General features: G+C 47.0%; 5 protein-coding genes across 7 annotated transcripts in view; 2 read left to right on the top strand and 3 right to left on the bottom strand.

Moving 5' to 3' along the window:
• The window catches only part of LOC308510680 (histone H1.3-like), a gene marked incomplete at both ends in the record, with an annotated part of 269,863 nt that overhangs the window by 29,971 nt on the left and 223,980 nt on the right, over positions 1-15,912 (top strand). The window lies entirely within an intron of this gene.
• LOC308510690 (histone H3.1) lies at positions 1,969-2,379 on the bottom strand (the record flags this gene model as incomplete). Its single annotated transcript, XM_081080400.1, has 1 exon — positions 1,969-2,379. The coding sequence occupies one exon, from the start codon at positions 2,377-2,379 to the stop codon at positions 1,969-1,971; it is 411 nt and encodes a 136-aa protein (XP_080936526.1).
• LOC308510704 (histone H2A type 1) lies at positions 3,422-3,814 on the bottom strand (the record flags this gene model as incomplete). The annotated part of the gene is made up of 1 exon (XM_081080425.1): positions 3,422-3,814. One exon carries the CDS (start codon positions 3,812-3,814, stop codon positions 3,422-3,424), a length of 393 nt encoding a protein of 130 aa, XP_080936551.1.
• LOC308510714 (histone H2B type 1-C/E/F/G/I) lies at positions 4,137-4,517 on the top strand (the record flags this gene model as incomplete). Its single annotated transcript, XM_081080437.1, has 1 exon — positions 4,137-4,517. The coding sequence occupies one exon, from the start codon at positions 4,137-4,139 to the stop codon at positions 4,515-4,517; it is 381 nt and encodes a 126-aa protein (XP_080936563.1).
• LOC308510717 (histone H4) lies at positions 5,686-13,423 on the bottom strand. Of its 3 annotated transcripts, XM_081080441.1 has the most exons (3): positions 12,797-13,420; positions 11,647-11,677; positions 7,291-8,919 (listed from the first exon to the last, which is right to left on the bottom strand). In XM_081080441.1, the coding sequence occupies exon 1, from the start codon at positions 13,396-13,398 to the stop codon at positions 13,087-13,089; it is 312 nt and encodes a 103-aa protein (XP_080936567.1). In that variant the 5' UTR covers positions 13,399-13,420; the 3' UTR covers positions 7,291-8,919; positions 11,647-11,677; positions 12,797-13,086. The 3 variants fall into 3 exon arrangements, with proteins under 3 accessions (XP_080936566.1, XP_080936567.1, XP_080936568.1); XM_081080440.1 differs by lacking the exon at positions 11,647-11,677 and having other exon boundaries at positions 5,686-8,919; positions 12,797-13,423; XM_081080442.1 differs by lacking the exon at positions 11,647-11,677 and having other exon boundaries at positions 12,602-13,423.

The raw sequence follows: 15,912 nt of genomic DNA, 5'->3' as shown, positions 1-15,912 counted from the left end.
ATTCTCTGTGGAAAGAACAAACATTTCACAAGTAAGCCAAGACTGCCTCACGTTTAACTGCACCGAGATGGAAATTGAGCACATTGAGGTTTCCGACATGAAAAAGCAACACAGATGTCCCCATTACAGTAGCTTCTCAGTGCCCAAACACATGGGAACAAAGCTTTAGGAGGGGTAAACAGAAAACACACCCCAAATTCAATCTTTTGTGGGGGAAGGACCTCACCTTTCAAAATTTATGTGCCCATATAACCCCACGTTCATACCGGATCAATGCCCCTTCTGAACTACCTAAAATACAAAGAAAACTCAGCCTTTTGCCAAAACCAAACAGTCCTCGACCACCCGAAAATTGTACTTCCATCCCATTTCCTGCTACCCTGCAAAGCTCCTATCTTAGGGCAGCTTTGGCTTCCAACCAACCTACTCAGTGTACAAAACTGCCAACCAGGCCTTTTCAGAGTCAGCATACAGGTCAGGCGAAAAACTAAATCTAGCAGTGTTGTCGCACAACAGCCTAGCCAAATGTCCCTTCATGTCTTTCCTTAAGGAAAGAAGAGTTTGTGAAATTGTGCCTTTCTGAGACTCTGTTCCATCCTTTGTTTACACCTTATGTCTCTGTCTGGTCCCCAAAAGATGGTTTGCAGCCAAAGACGGGTAAGATATCTCACGGGAGATACAACCTATGCCAGACGGGGCCGAGTGGGGACCCCAAACAAGCTGCCTTGGACAGGTATGGGAAGGGGCCTTGCCTCCCCTTCCCCCTGCTTGGGAAAGTCTATTGCCGGCTCTGGCTTTCCCCTTGCACCTGGTTCCACTACTCTCAACAGAGTTGTTACAATGTGAAAGACTTGATCCTGAAAAGGTACATACTTTAGGTAAAAACATCCTGGGATCTTGTGCTTCCGCTGTTAACAGACAAAGGGTGATTGGAATAAACATTTTTCTGTTAGGAACTCTGAGCCTCACAGACCGTGTAAGAAACAGTGTTGCTTTCTTGTAGTTGTAGACCTGTCAATAAAAACCTCCAGCCAGCTTTATTCTGGGCTCCAGCCCTCTGAGAGAGACCCCTGGCCTCTGAGAGATTTAACTGCATTAAGTCTCTGGTTGTCTCTTGCTTAAAAAACTTAACCCAAACCGCCCCTTCTCGCCTCCTCACTGCCCTGGTTGCGCGGGACGCGACTTAGCAGTTTCATTCACTCCCTGTTACCAAGTTTACCCAATAACACGGAAACAAATCTCCATCTGTCACAAATCGAACGATTTCTAACTAAATTTCAAGATGAATTAAGCCCAAAATTTGTACACATAATTGACTAAATAACACTTCATTTCGGGGGGGAAAAAAACTGGAGGTTCTTAGAGGAAACTGAGTTGACCAAAATCAGTAGGGAGAGGATGTGTTTGGTTCCTTCCAGGACTTGGCTTTCACGATTTACTTCATTCCTGCGCTGCTGAAGGGCCTCCAGTATTTGCCGACAGCTGCCCTCCCAACGCCCAGGATGGGGACTCCACGGCCGCAGTCTGCCAAAGCTCACAGAACCAGATCATACGTTGCCAGAGGACGGTTCGAGACACCGCTTGTTTCAGTGTGGGTCTAGTCTCGATGGTTCCTGAGGAGTTTCAACAAGTCAGGGGTTACTCAGCATTATCTGTGCAGACTGAGGGCTACCTTGATGGTCCGAACACTTTGTCACGCTGGATGCGGTCAGACTCGGTGCCTCGGGCAACAGGATCGTACCTGCCAGGGCAGCAAGAATTGGGGCTTGGGATGGACGTCCTCAGGTGGCCAGAGGAAGCGGGGGTGGGGGTTGAGTGACACTCCCAGGCAGGCGAAATGGGTGCTGACGCCGCTAGCGTGTCCCATTAAGGGTGGATAAGAGGAAATGGCTCACAGCTCTCCTAACTGAAAGTGTAGGTGGCTCTGAAAAGAGCCTTTGGGTCTGAAACTACCAGCGCTGAGACAGGTTACGCCCGCTCCCCACGGATGCGGCGCGCGAGCTGGATGTCCTTGGGCATGATGGTGACGCGCTTGGCGTGGATGGCGCACAGGTTGGTGTCCTCGAACAGCCCCACCAGGTACGCCTCGCACGCCTCCTGCAGCGCCATCACGGCCGAGCTCTGGAAGCGCAGGTCCGTCTTGAAGTCCTGCGCGATCTCGCGCACCAGCCGCTGGAAGGGCAGCTTGCGGATCAGCAGCTCCGTGGACTTCTGGTAGCGCCGGATCTCGCGCAGCGCCACCGTGCCCGGCCGGTAGCGGTGGGGCTTCTTGACGCCGCCGGTGGCCGGGGCGCTCTTGCGGGCCGCCTTGGTGGCCAGCTGCTTGCGCGGGGCCTTCCCGCCGGTGGACTTGCGCGCCGTCTGCTTGGTACGTGCCATTTCGGAAACAATAGAGGAAAACACAAAACTGGTGAAGGGGGACGAGGTAGTCTTTATATACCCTCAGAACCATTCTGATTGGTCGCACGTTTTTTGAAAGGTCCCGCGCAAAAAAACCATTGGCTGACGATTCAAGGAGGTGCTTAATGAATTATTAGTAAAGCCAGATGAATTGTTCCACATTTCATCCCTGTTAACCGTCTGCAATCCAAATTTTCTAATGTTCCACTTCTGTGCATTTCACATTGTAAATAGGGAATCACTTGGGGATTGTGGAAAGATGCAAATTCACGCAGGAATTCTGTTTAATGGGCCTAGGATCCCAAGGACCACGCTGTGATTTAGTTGTATTTTTTTCCACAGATAATTATTTTGACTGAACCTCGAGTCGCCTCATTGCCACTTCCTATCCATTAAAATCTTTGATCCACGTGGTAGCGTTCCTAGGTGGGCTACCTGGGAAATTACATGTAAACCTCAGGCACGGAGATGACGGGCAAACTGCAACAATGTCGACACTTCCCTAAAGGGCCCCAAATGCAATCCGCTTTACTTCAAAAACTGGAACGCCCACGTTGACTTCCAATGTACCAAAGTATTTTTTTCAGCGAATCTTTGACATTTCAGGCTGCCACCACTACTCACACCCCCCCTTCCAGCACATAATTGCTAACCAGAAAAGCTCAAGTTCCCTCCTTTGTTTCCATCATTAGAGAAAATTAATGCTCAACACTAAAACTGCAGTCAACCCGTCTATCTTAAGTCGTAAAATTCCCGTAACTGGTGGCTTCCGATTACTAAACCCCTCGGATGAGGGTTGTTCCTAAATCACTTGTCCCAGGGTCACATTCCAGGACAGCAGCGGCGGGAGAGTCGACAGTACCAAAGCAGTAATTGGGCTGTCGGGACCAGGAACAGGGCTGTAACTTAACGATAGAACACGTACACGAGTGGCTTGCTCTTCGTGAAAAAGTGGGTGGCTCTGAAAAGAGCCTTTGGTTTCAAGTGGACATATTGGACGTGCCACAAAACAAGGGCACTTCTACTTGCCCTTGGCCTTGTGGTGGCTCTCGGTCTTCTTGGGCAACAGCACGGCCTGGATGTTGGGCAGGACGCCGCCCTGCGCGATGGTGACCTTGCCCAGCAGCTTGTTGAGCTCCTCGTCGTTGCGGATGGCCAGCTGCAGGTGGCGCGGGATGATGCGCGTCTTCTTGTTGTCGCGGGCCGCGTTGCCCGCCAGCTCCAGGATCTCGGCCGTCAGGTACTCCAGCACGGCCGCCAGGTACACGGGCGCGCCGGCCCCGACCCGCTCGGCGTAGTTGCCCTTGCGGAGCAGCCGGTGCACGCGGCCCACGGGGAACTGCAGGCCGGCCCGCGACGAGCGTGTCTTGGCCTTGGCGCGCGCCTTGCCGCCTTGTTTCCCGCGTCCAGACATTGCGAGGTTAGAAAGTTCACTGTAAGTAGTTAAAGTGAAGGGGTTGCACTTTTTATAAACCTTTCAGGTAGAGAAGAAGCCGGTGTGTCATTGGTTAAAATTTCAACTTCAGCTCAACCAGTGCAAATGCAAATTTGGGATTCCTGCGTTCTGATTGGACAGGGCTAAGGTTTTGACGTTATTCTGAATAACCACCAATCAAACACAAGACTTTATTTATTATCTAATTTGCATGCGATGTTCTATATAAAAGGGACAAAGAATGCTCAGCTCACACGTTTTTCTTGCTGTTTGTTCCAGTAATTTCGTGATTGTTGTCACCATGCCTGAGCCGGCCAAGTCCGCGCCCGCCCCGAAGAAGGGCTCCAAGAAGGCGGTGACCAAGGCGCAGAAGAAGGACGGCAAGAAGCGCAAGCGCAGCCGCAAGGAGAGCTACTCGGTGTACGTGTACAAGGTGCTGAAGCAGGTGCACCCGGACACGGGCATCTCGTCCAAGGCCATGGGCATCATGAACTCGTTCGTCAACGACATCTTCGAGCGCATCGCGGGCGAGGCGTCGCGCCTGGCGCATTACAACAAGCGCTCGACCATCACGTCCCGGGAGATCCAGACGGCCGTGCGCCTGCTGCTGCCCGGGGAGCTGGCCAAGCACGCCGTGTCCGAGGGCACCAAGGCCGTCACCAAGTACACCAGCTCCAAGTAGGCTCGCAAGTCAGCGGCTTGTCTCCTAACCCAAAGGCTCTTTTCAGAGCCACCCACATTGTCTTAAAGATCTGTAACTCTCCAGAGTGGAAACGGTTAGAACAACCCGTGTAATTAGTTGAAATCTCAGGACACTTCTCCCTCTCCTCCCCCATACTTTATTACAAACGTCACCAACGAGCCAATCTGTAGCTAGGTTTTTTGTTTAGCTACTCGATAAAGAAAGTAACCAAATTCTGGTTCCATGTCATCTGGAACCACCTCAAGGCTTTGTAAATTGCCTGTCTTCAGTTTCATTTTCTCATCAAAGCTCACGTCTACACCATCCTCACGGAACACATCTAGGCTGTTCCTGGAGCTAAGTATTATCTCTTGGCAAGTTCTGGAATTCTTTTTCATCCAGTAGTTTTTAATCTGCCTTTGTCCAAGGGTATTAGAAACTACTTGCTGCAGGCTAGCCTGGGGGTAGAAAAACAGAGAAAGTCTCCATTGTTGTGTAAAATCTTCAACCCCATAATTCCCAAGTGGTAAGGTGATAATCGATCTGGCTTCAACCCTCCCTGGTCTCCCAGTCCTAGAATGACCCTGCCCAGAATTTTTCATTTCCTGGGACTTCGAGAGAGAAGGGTTACAAGGACTTAACTTGTAATGTCACTCCTCAGCATGTCACTGATTTTATCCTGTCACCTGTGAAGGGAATCTCCTCAGGTGAGAATTAAGGTTGAGTAGCCCTTACACACATAAAACAGATGTGAATTCCCATCTATCTATCGCTAAGGACTGTTTCCACAGTGTTAGATTTGTTTCTCAAGGAAGCCAGTTGCAATCAGGAATGGGAAAACAGGCTCAAAGGGAAAATAGAGCATTTTATAAAAGTAAAACTGGCCAGGAGATACACTTGTTCTTTGAGTATCAGCAAGTTCTCACACCAGCCAAAGTTTATTTAAAAAAATACACATATATGTAGTGAGATGTGGAATGTAAGGATTCCCTGGCAGCACATTGAACTCTTCTCAGCACTGGTGTGAAGGGGGATGCCGTGTCGCCAGCAGTATATATGTGAGCTACACATCTTTACCTTCAAATGCCTACATTCTGATTTCTGTGAACATTAAAGGAGTAACTAGTTTACAGTGGCGCTTGTGAAGGAAATTCCCTAAAGTCCACATATAATTAAGGCGTTTATTTCTTGCTCTCCAAAGCTAATTTTAAGTACATTTTTAAAACAATGTATTTATACAGAGAAACAAAAGCATGGCTTAAGGGAGGATCCCAGGGTGATTTGAATGCTGAGTTGGGGCAAATTACTTAAACCATCTGTGAGGTGACCTTACCTCTAAAGTGGGAATAATAATGAGTAACTACCGTGTTTTAAATAAATAAGACCAGGTCTTATATTAATTTTTGCTCCAAAAGACGCATTAGGGCTTATATTCAGTGAAAGTCACCCTGAAAAATCATGCTAGGGCTTATTTTTCCGGTTAGGTCTTATTTTCGGGTAAACATGGTACGACACTGCATCAATACATGAACACAGATAAAGAAGGCACTTAGGACGGTGTCTGCATAGAGAAGGTCCTCCAAAATCTTGGTGTGGCTACACCCTCTGGCTGATGTCAGGACACTGACATCTCAGAGTCCTAAGGCCTTGAACGAGGCAGTGGGCCCCAAAGCCTAACAACTGATACCAATTAGGGTTCCTTGTCAGTCAAACCCCTTCTAAGAGTTTACACCCCTCTTTAGAGTCATCTCTTTCCCCTGAACTGTTCCAAGGACAGTCAGTGCTGGAAGACGTCCTTGCTTTTGCCAGTTCAAGCAGCATGTGGTCCATTGTCCAGGGACCTTCTCAGGCTGCAGTAGAATCCCTCTTAATAGTCAACTGTGTTGCCATGAGGAAGGGACCCTGGAAACTCACACAGGAGCTGCTCGGTGTGTTGTGTTCCTGCCACCTATGCCTGACCTCGCAGTAGGATCTGGCCAGAATGAAGAAACATCTCCAGAAAAGCAACTACACTTTGGAAGTTCAAAGGGAATCAAGAAATTATTGTCCACAATCTTTCCTAAACTAGGAAAAGTCAGAGCCACCCTAAAGACTGCTGTGAGGTTACCATCGATCTAATTTCATAAAAAAACTATCCTTTCATCACCTCAAAGGTAATAAGGATAAACTCGAAATAAGAAATCTTTATCCCAAATAAATTTGGTCCTTTATACAAACAAATTGAATTCATTTTTAATATTACTGAAAATGTACTACACTGACCTTATTTTTCCCATTTTTCCACAGAATAGAGGAAACTTTAACACAGACTAACACTGTCTGTAGGATCACTTATTTGTTCAAATCCCTGCACTTCAAAATTAAAATGTGTCTCAATCTGCTCAGCTAATCAGAGGGGCAGGGTTAAAGCAGATTTCCTATTTCCCTTAAAACTGTATCTATTTCTCACTTCTATGTCTTAAGTATTTATGTTCTATTCTAAGCAGTCCACATATTTATTAATACTCTTAACAGAGTAGTTATGAACTAATTCACACAATGAAAATTGTATTAATATTTTATATTCCAACAAAGCATCCTGTAGTTCTTGGGGGGTTGTTTTTGTTTTTTGTTTTTTTTTTGGTTTTTTGGCAGCCAACAAAGTAAACATCAACCAAGGAGAACAGACAGATGAATATGACATCATTAGGCATAATCACACATTCTAGCTGTAATGACAAGCGGAAAAAGGAGGAGGGGAACACACGCTAGAGTGGGGCTGATGAACTTATTTAGTAATATCTAATCAGTTTATTTAGCAATATGCAACAGCAAAAGACAAAGGCAATTAATAGAATGTGTTAATGACAGAAAGTAAAGGTGGTTAAGACTTAACTGTATACATTCATACCAATGTCATGTCAGAGGAGTACACATACACATAAGTTTAGGAAAGCCTAACATATGTTTACTATTGATCAACAATCACTTGGCTAAATACACAAATAACATCAGTGAGGAGTATCCAAAAGCAGTAATACGCTCTATAGGATAGTAACTATTACAGTAGATGCCAAAAGCTCACCAAACTGGGGGAGAACAGTACTGGAAAAGTCATAAATCAAAATCTTGCCAGGTCTGTAGCTGAGAGAAACCAAGGCATCTCCCACACCACTGTTTGGTAGTTCCCAAGAACGCTCTTGCTGTTGTTGTTGGCATTGTTGTTGTTGTTGTTGTTGTTGTTGTTGTTAGAAGTTAGGACGTCTTCTGATGTTGTAAGCTGCAAGCTGCATACAAGTTTTCTAGATGCTAACAAGTTCGCGGCTGGAAGTGAGGACATCCCCTGGTGTTATAAGCTTCCAACATTTTGTTGGAAGTCTTCAAAATGTTAGAATGATGAAAAATCACCAATGACAAATGACCAAATAATGAAATAATAATTAATATTACACTGCCAGCTGAGGTCTGTCTTATATATTTTCACAGATGTACCTTAGAGCCATGTTTTTGTTCCTGCCTCCCCTTCCAGGAACGGCCAGTTCTGGGAGGGTCCGGCAGTTACTGATATGAATGTTGCCCATCTGGCCGCAGGGCCAATTCATCCAGATAAGCAATATCTGCTGTTCTTACTGTTCTTTGCAAGGTCTTCCAAAGCCTGGCAACCTGCTGTCACACCGTCCTCATGTAACTTAGCTACTTCTTTACTTCATCTGCTGACGTGGGCGAAACAGAACAAAGGGAATTCTCTCAACCCCTGATCAAGAATTTCTTTAACCCTAAGCCAACCATCACCTCACAGCACAGACAGAACAACAAACATCATCTCATATCTCCCCTGCTCGGGAGAATGAGACCAAAAGGGGCATTTACTCAACCCCTGATCACAGCACAGAAATCACCTCACATACAGGAACAGATACAAGCTAACAGACAAAAGCTCACATCAACCAATGAAGACAAATTTTCCTCAAAATCTACCTCACACTAGCACAGCTGTGACAACAGAGAGCGTTAGCCACATGTGACAGACAACATGGCAACTTAATGTTCTCTGAATAAAGCAATTCCCGGAAACGAGGTGAGTTCTAACACTATGTCACTACACTCATGTTATTTGTGTTGTGACATCCCCAAGTCCCAGGGACTTACTACAGTAATGGTTTATGCTCTGCGTATGTTTATTGACTATGGGTCAGTTACTGCTCTTATGCCACCTGTCCTCTTCATCCTGGGAACCAGGCTGTAGGAATAGTCAGTCCACATAAGGGCTCTGAAAGGCTCTGCTCAGGGATGGCACACGTCACTCTCATCTTCATTTGGTGACCAGAATTGAAGGGGCAAACTGAAATCTGGGAACAGAAGCACACAGAGGTTCGTGTTCTTGAAGTGCATCTTCTCAGATCGGGACCCGGAGCCGGTGAAGCTAGGGAAGAGAAAAGACAGCAGAGCTCCGTGAAGAGGCTTGGGGAGGCCTCAGAGCTCCCTGGAGTTGTGCGTGAATATGGGGGGAGGGTGGGTGCATTGGGGCGGGATGTGTGTCTGTCAGTGGGTCCCCAACGTGACGTGCCTATGGCTGTAACATGAACACATTATTGGAGTGAAAGTCCCAATTCCATCACATACTCGTTACTGAAGGCGTTTTCCCACATCTGTAAAATAAGCATAGTATTTATTCTACTTGTTCTGAGAGTCACGAGAAAGGGAGAATTACAGAAGGAAGCATTTGTAAAACTAAGTTATGAATCCACATGTTGTGAGCACAGAGCAAAGAGTTCTTGTTATCTGACCTGGGGCTCACTTCCTAAGCTGCTTCTCTTCATTACCAGCCCCTTTTATAAGCAATCTTAGCCGGTCTTATTGCTTTTACACTCTCAGGGCAGTTCTGCTCTGACAACTCCTAAGTATGTTTCCAGCCCAGATGTCTTCCTGAAACTGCAGTCATATATCCAACTGCCTATTTCACATCATCCTCTTAGATATAAACACAGATCTCAAACTCTGCATGTCCAAAACTATGCCTGTGACTCTCCCCAAAACTTGTTCCTTCCAGAATATTCTCCATTTTAGCATCTGGCATCTCCATCCAGTTCCTGTGACTAAAATCCTTAGGGTCATCCGTGCGTTTTCTCTTTCAGACCCTACCTTCTCTAGCTCAGGAAAAACCTACCAACCCTACCTTCAAAACAGAAACAGAATCCAACTATTTTTCACCATCTCCAACAGTAACACACGAGTGTCTGTTGTCTCTAAAGTGCATCCAAACTGATCCTGCCCCCACCGGGCCCCATCAGTCTATTCTCCACCAAGCATCCACACAGATCATTTCAAATACAAGTCAGATCACATCCATCTACTGCTCAGAACCCTACAATGGCTCTCACAGCATTTAGAGTCAAAGTCGGTGTAACATCTGTCAGTTAGGACAAGGGTCCCAAAGTCTGGGCAGCTGTTACTAGATGCTCTCCGTGTTACCGGATGAGTTTGACTAGAAGAAAAACCAGGTCAGTTTAACCAACCACCAAAAAGAAATCAACATGTAACTAACCAAATAGTGTAGAAAAGGAATAACTAAGCCTCCCTTCAGGAAGGCAAGAGCTCTGGAAATTACTCCCCTGCCTCCTTTACTTGTCACAAATAAAACTAAGCTTTCTCTTCCAACAGGACTTGTGTTCCTTCGGCTCTGACACTACAAGCAGCTAACCCATTGTGTTCTGTTGCGCTGTGTTCTAGAAGGCTACACAGGAACTACTCACCTCCATTTGAGTCCCAGACCTTATCTCCTTTCCCGCCACACCCCGTCACCCACCAGGGCTGAGCCACAGTAACTCCTTGCTGCCTTCAGGCTTTCCTTCTTGGTCTTCCTTCATGCCATTTCACTTTCGCAATTTCCCCCCAATCGTTCCTTTATCAGTAAAGCTTTCCGTGACCATATCATTTAAAATATCACCTCCTTCCTCCACACTCTGACTTTCCCTGTGTCCGTGGTCTTAGTAGCACTTAGCACCGTCTGACACACTAGACGTTTTACTTGTTTGGTTTGTACCCCCAATAAAAGATAAGTTCCGTGCACATAAAAATACTGTCTTGCTCACGAAGACCCACTGGTACAGTTCCCAGAACACGGAACAGTGCCTGGTACATGGTATGTGTGCAGTTTTTGTTCATTAAATTAGCATTCTCACACAAGTTTATCTCCTCGAAGCAGTGTTTTGGCTTCCATAACATCTGAGTCTTGTCCTACCTTAAGCACTATAGTGTATAGCTTTAAAATAGATGAGCTTTAAAATTACTCCATTGTCTGAGTCTCAAATATGACCCTACACATTACTTGCTGGCCACGAGGAGGAAAAATATGACTTTACAATGGAACTGATCACCCTAAGCCAGTGATTGATCTATTATTTCCAAATTGGATAAGCCTGACATCATGTGCCCCTGATATGGTACAACAGTGTGTACTATGGGGGCTAAAAAAAAAAATGAATACTTTTCCTCCCACCTTCTAAGTGCTTCCAACTGGGCCAATAATCAAATTAACAGATTCACAGGAGAAAATCATATTTTAAGTACACGCACGTGGGGAATTCACATTAGCATGAAAATTCAAAAGACAATGAGGGAAGGTTGGTTGGGTACATATGACACTTTTGGACAAAGGAAAGGAGGAATGGAGTATTAGATTTCATAAGTGGGAATGGGCAGTTCACAGGTATTTGAGGAAGAGCAAAACAAATGTGGCAGGCAAATTCTTGCTGGGCAACTGAAACAATGGGACATGGGGTATCCAGCTAACATGTCCTGCCTGGGGCCCTCTTATTTACCGTACTTAATTCAAATTGAGCTAAGGTGAACATCCTAGGATTCCCTTGCAGAAGCGGGTATTTCTGTCTGGATCTTTTGGGCAGGAAAGGAGGAGAGAGGGTATCAAAAGTCCTTCCTGAGTATTTTTCTTAATAAAGCTTAAAGTCAACATTTCCCCCAAAAAAGCACCTTCAGGGTGACAACATTTTGGTTCCCTTCAGGTCATAACACCATCTATAACCTATTCTTTGACAAGAAAACAAACGCAATTTCAATCGTATCCATGGAAATCACTTCTACCTTGAAGGGTATAGAAGGCAAGTAAAATGACCCCATCACTAAGACTCACCAGGACATTCTGTAGGTCAGCTCTCCTGCAACTGAGAGTCAAAAACAAAACAAAACGAGTGAGGGAAAAGAGAAAAACTATTTTATATTAAGACCTGAGACATAACTGATGTGTTTTGCTCAGAGGTGATTCTAAGACATTTGGGGCATAATAGGGATTTTTAAAATCTGAACCTTTTTTAAAAATGTGAACCTTAATATTTGATATTAAGGAATTCGTTTTTAGTTAAGCATGAATGTATGAAAGTTTTATTTTTTTTAAATAGTGTATACTTAATATTAGGTTGGTGCAAAAGTAACTGCGGTTTAAAAGGTTAAAAATAATTGCAAAGACCGCAGTTACTGCCATCATGTCTGCTTAATAGTGAAGTATAGCTGACATTCCTGTATTCTTAAGTGACATCCTCCTACCTAGCTTTTCCTTATAGTCAGAAATATAAGAAAATATTGCTGAACACGTCTGTATGCTGAACACTTGCCAGCTCTCCCCGCGTGTGCAGCCTGTTTCCCCCGCGGCCTTTGGTACAACGGACGCCTTGTCGCGGGGAACAGCAGCGCGCGCTCCAGCCGGGAGCCACACGTCTGCTCACGGACTCGCCTTTGTCCCCGGCCCCCTCCCCGCCCCGAGCGGGCTCTTTGTCCCTCGCCCTCCGCCATTTTGGACGCGGGGACACAAGCCGGGAAGGGAGGCTCCCTTGCCGCCTCGCGGGCAGTATAACCCGACTTCTTGGTGCTCGGGAACCATACACAGCCATTTCCCACTTGGAGGACCCGAGGACTGACAAGGAAGGCCCCCGGGGAGGTGGACAAGCCACGCGAGCTCCTTCGCTGCCACCTGAAACTTTAAAATGGCCAAGCGCGCGTACACTCACTACACGACGGCCTCAAAGCAACAAAAACAAACACCCAGGTTAGCAATAAACCAGCGTTTCACTGGCCACGTATTTTTAACCGACCTCGGTTCCTGTGCAGGGCCGGCTGCACGCCCAGGTTACTGTATGTGTCCGTTTATTGGACCAACCAGGCCTAACGAGCTCGGCGGCACTTCCAGGGCAGACTGCCTCTTCGGGTCACCGCGGCCCATGGGGCATCCTCACAGGGACAAGGGGTGAATGGGGGTCCCGCCAAGGTCGGAGGCTCCATAGCTTTACCTTCTCCGGAGCTGTCGGAGATCCCTCCAGTGTACTAATTCCTGCCTGAGCCCTCAGAAGCCTCTCCTCCCGATGCTTCGAAGGTGTCGTACCTCCTGTCTCTGCACACGAAGAGTTACAACTATAGTAGTCATGTTCGCGCCCTTAGTTGTTAAAATACTAAATTAAACACAGACGCGACAAAGGAAAGCAGAAAGCTGAAAAACTGCGCACAGCACTTCCCGAAAGGCAGTGGGCGGCCCTGAAAAGGGCCTTTGGTTTTGCTGCAAAAAGCGAGGTTAGTTTCGGACTCAGCCCCCGAAGCCGTAGAGGGTGCGGCCCTGGCGCTTGAGCGCGTAGACCACGTCCATGGCCGTGACCGTCTTGCGCTTGGCGTGCTCCGTGTAGGTGACGGCGTCCCGGATCACGTTCTCCAGGAACACCTTCAGCACCCCGCGGGTCTCCTCGTAGATGAGCCCGGAGATGCGCTTGACGCCGCCGCGCCGGGCCAGGCGCCGGATGGCGGGCTTGGTGATGCCCTGGATGTTGTCGCGCAGGACCTTGCGGTGGCGCTTGGCGCCGCCTTTCCCGAGGCCTTTGCCACCCTTACCACGACCGGACATTGTTGCGATGCCGAAGCCTCTCTCGAACAACTCAGGAAGCAGCGGCAGTTCCTTTATATGCGCAGAGTGCGGACCTAATTGAACACCGCACACACGCAGGTACTTCCTCCAGTCGCAGGCCCCGCCTCTGAGGCCCAATCCCAGAAGACATCATGGACGACTGGTCCCGCCCCCGCCCCACGTCCTGAGTCCCCGGATGAGAAATTCCGGAACTTTTTAACTCGGTAAAACTAAGCATACACGGGTCCGTGTAACAACCTCAAAATCCGTAGAGTTTTCGTGACTTGAGCCAAACTCACGACACTGCCCACCAGCAAGGTCTCAGATGCTCCCGGGAATGACTGTCTGGCAGTGTCTTTTGTGCACTTGGAATTAGGGAAGGAAGGGAAGGAAGATTTGCGGGAAGGTGGGAGAAAGCAAGGTGCAGAACAGTTAACAAGACCATGTGATCCCTTGATCCCCGGGCCTGAAACAGAGGATGGCTTCTGGTATTTGAAGGGTCTGTGAACCTTGATGTACAAGGACAGTGGACGGGGCTGCTTAAGGCCCAGATAACCTTTGACTAAAAAGTCATGGGCCTGGGGCCTGACGACCCACTATGACCTGCCCGTTAGGGGTTTGTGGTCCCCGGGAGGTCCCTGTCGGTCACTGAATTATTCCACAGCCTCTTTCACGTTCACACATATCTCACTGATTATCTTCTGCTTGGAGACGGTCGCACGGGAGCTTCGGCTTCACCTTCGTGTAAACGCGGGTCCCTCGGCCCCACATTTTCCGCGCCCCCGGCACTTCTGTGGCAAAGCCCTTCCAACTGACCTCCCCACACGCCCCAGTCTAAAAACTGTGGGACCCACCCTCCCCACACCCACTCAGGGAAACCCGACCAGAACGGTGTTCTTCCCGAAGGCGAGTCCCCAGAATTCTCACGCCACGGAAGCCCGGGTCCCCTCCTGGTGTCTTTTCTTTCCTGTAATTCATTTCACTATCTAGCCACTCACCCCTGCGCCCAGTGTCTTAAGTGTGTGTTAATGTTTACTTCTCTACTCATAGTTTTGAATCTTTGATTTACATTATTCCAAAGAGAATTATTCCAAAGAGAATTCCAAAGAGAATTGGCAAGTTGTGGTAATGAAGATATTCAAATAAATAAACAATATGTAGGCGAGCTCTCGCGAGCTATTTTTAAAAGATGCTGCAAATCGCTACTGAACATACTTAAGGGAATTCTTAGGAGGCGCCTAACACCATAAAGCAGAGTGGCGCAGCGGAAGCGTGCTGGGCCCATAACCCAGAGGTCGATGGATCGAAACCATCCTCTGCTAGGGTTGGTGTTTTGTTTTTTTGTTTTGTTTTGTTTTCCCCTGCTACTGAAAGTTTGGTACCTTGATTTCACACTTAGAAAACAAAACAAGAAAAGCCAAAATAAATGTACCAGGAGAACCAATGCTCCCAGAGGCTGGGAATTAGGAAAATTAAGGAAATGCCTTATGTGTACGTTGCTGACGTTATCTTCAAACGAGGTACATGAATTCACAGAGATGCACTGACAAGGATGAAAGAGGCCATCCAAAATACCACTTCAAATCTAGATCGCATTATTGGGACAAGCACTCTACAGAACATTATAAATTCTATAATTATCTGTCCATAGAATGATTTTATGGAAATACTTTTTTGTGTGGATTCATCTATAAGTGTAAAAGCTATTAGCAGTCAAAATTTCTGTAATCCTGCTGTAGTGTTTTGTTTTTGTCTTTAATCTCTTAACATGTGGAAGCCTTAAATAATAGTAATGGCCCTGGACCTCTCTAAACGCTCAGAAAAGCATTCGCTTCTTCAAACGGATAGAGACACAGTGTGAAAGTGCTCTGATGTGACATTGTAACAATCAGAGAAGGCACCAGAAGAGCATGGGAAGGGGGAAATTGCAGGTACCTTGCAGGATGGCGAGGACTAGCGTACAGGTGTTGCCTGCTAGTAAGACAGGCTTCGGGCGCGGTTTCCACGACAGTTGTGCAGGCAGAGGTACTAAGTACCTCGAGTCTGAAAATTGTGAAAATGGGTGACTATTAAAGGGATGAAACTCTGAGTTAGCGTATTAAAAAATTCCCTCGATGCAGATAATATACAATACTGCGGCATATTTTAGGCGCCGTAAACTCCAGTTTCTCTGCTCCGGAGTCGTAAATTACTTTTCCGTCCATGGAGTCCCCGTATGCTGCAAGACCGGAACTACTGTCGCTCCCTACCCTTCCTCAGGCCTGACTCCGTGTCCCCAAATGACCCACTTAATCTAGAGTTTCCATCTTTCCAATGATGAAAAGCGCGGGCGCCCTCGCCTTTGTGCCATTAGGTGACTTGTTATTACGTAGCTTGTACTCAGGACCGGACTGATAGCCTACTGTACTTTCTATGTATTGCAGCAAGGAGGGTACCTCGAGGACCACGTGGCCTAACGGATAAGGCGTCTGACTTCGGATCAGAAGATTGAGGGTTCGAATCCCTTCGTGGTTA

This window comes from Rhinolophus hipposideros (genome assembly GCF_964194185.1).
Source record: "Rhinolophus hipposideros genome assembly, chromosome: 19".
NCBI classification, from domain to species: domain Eukaryota; kingdom Metazoa; phylum Chordata; class Mammalia; order Chiroptera; family Rhinolophidae; genus Rhinolophus; species Rhinolophus hipposideros.
Note: the sequence above shows the minus strand (reverse complement) of the source record. Positions and strands in the feature narration are given on the sequence as shown.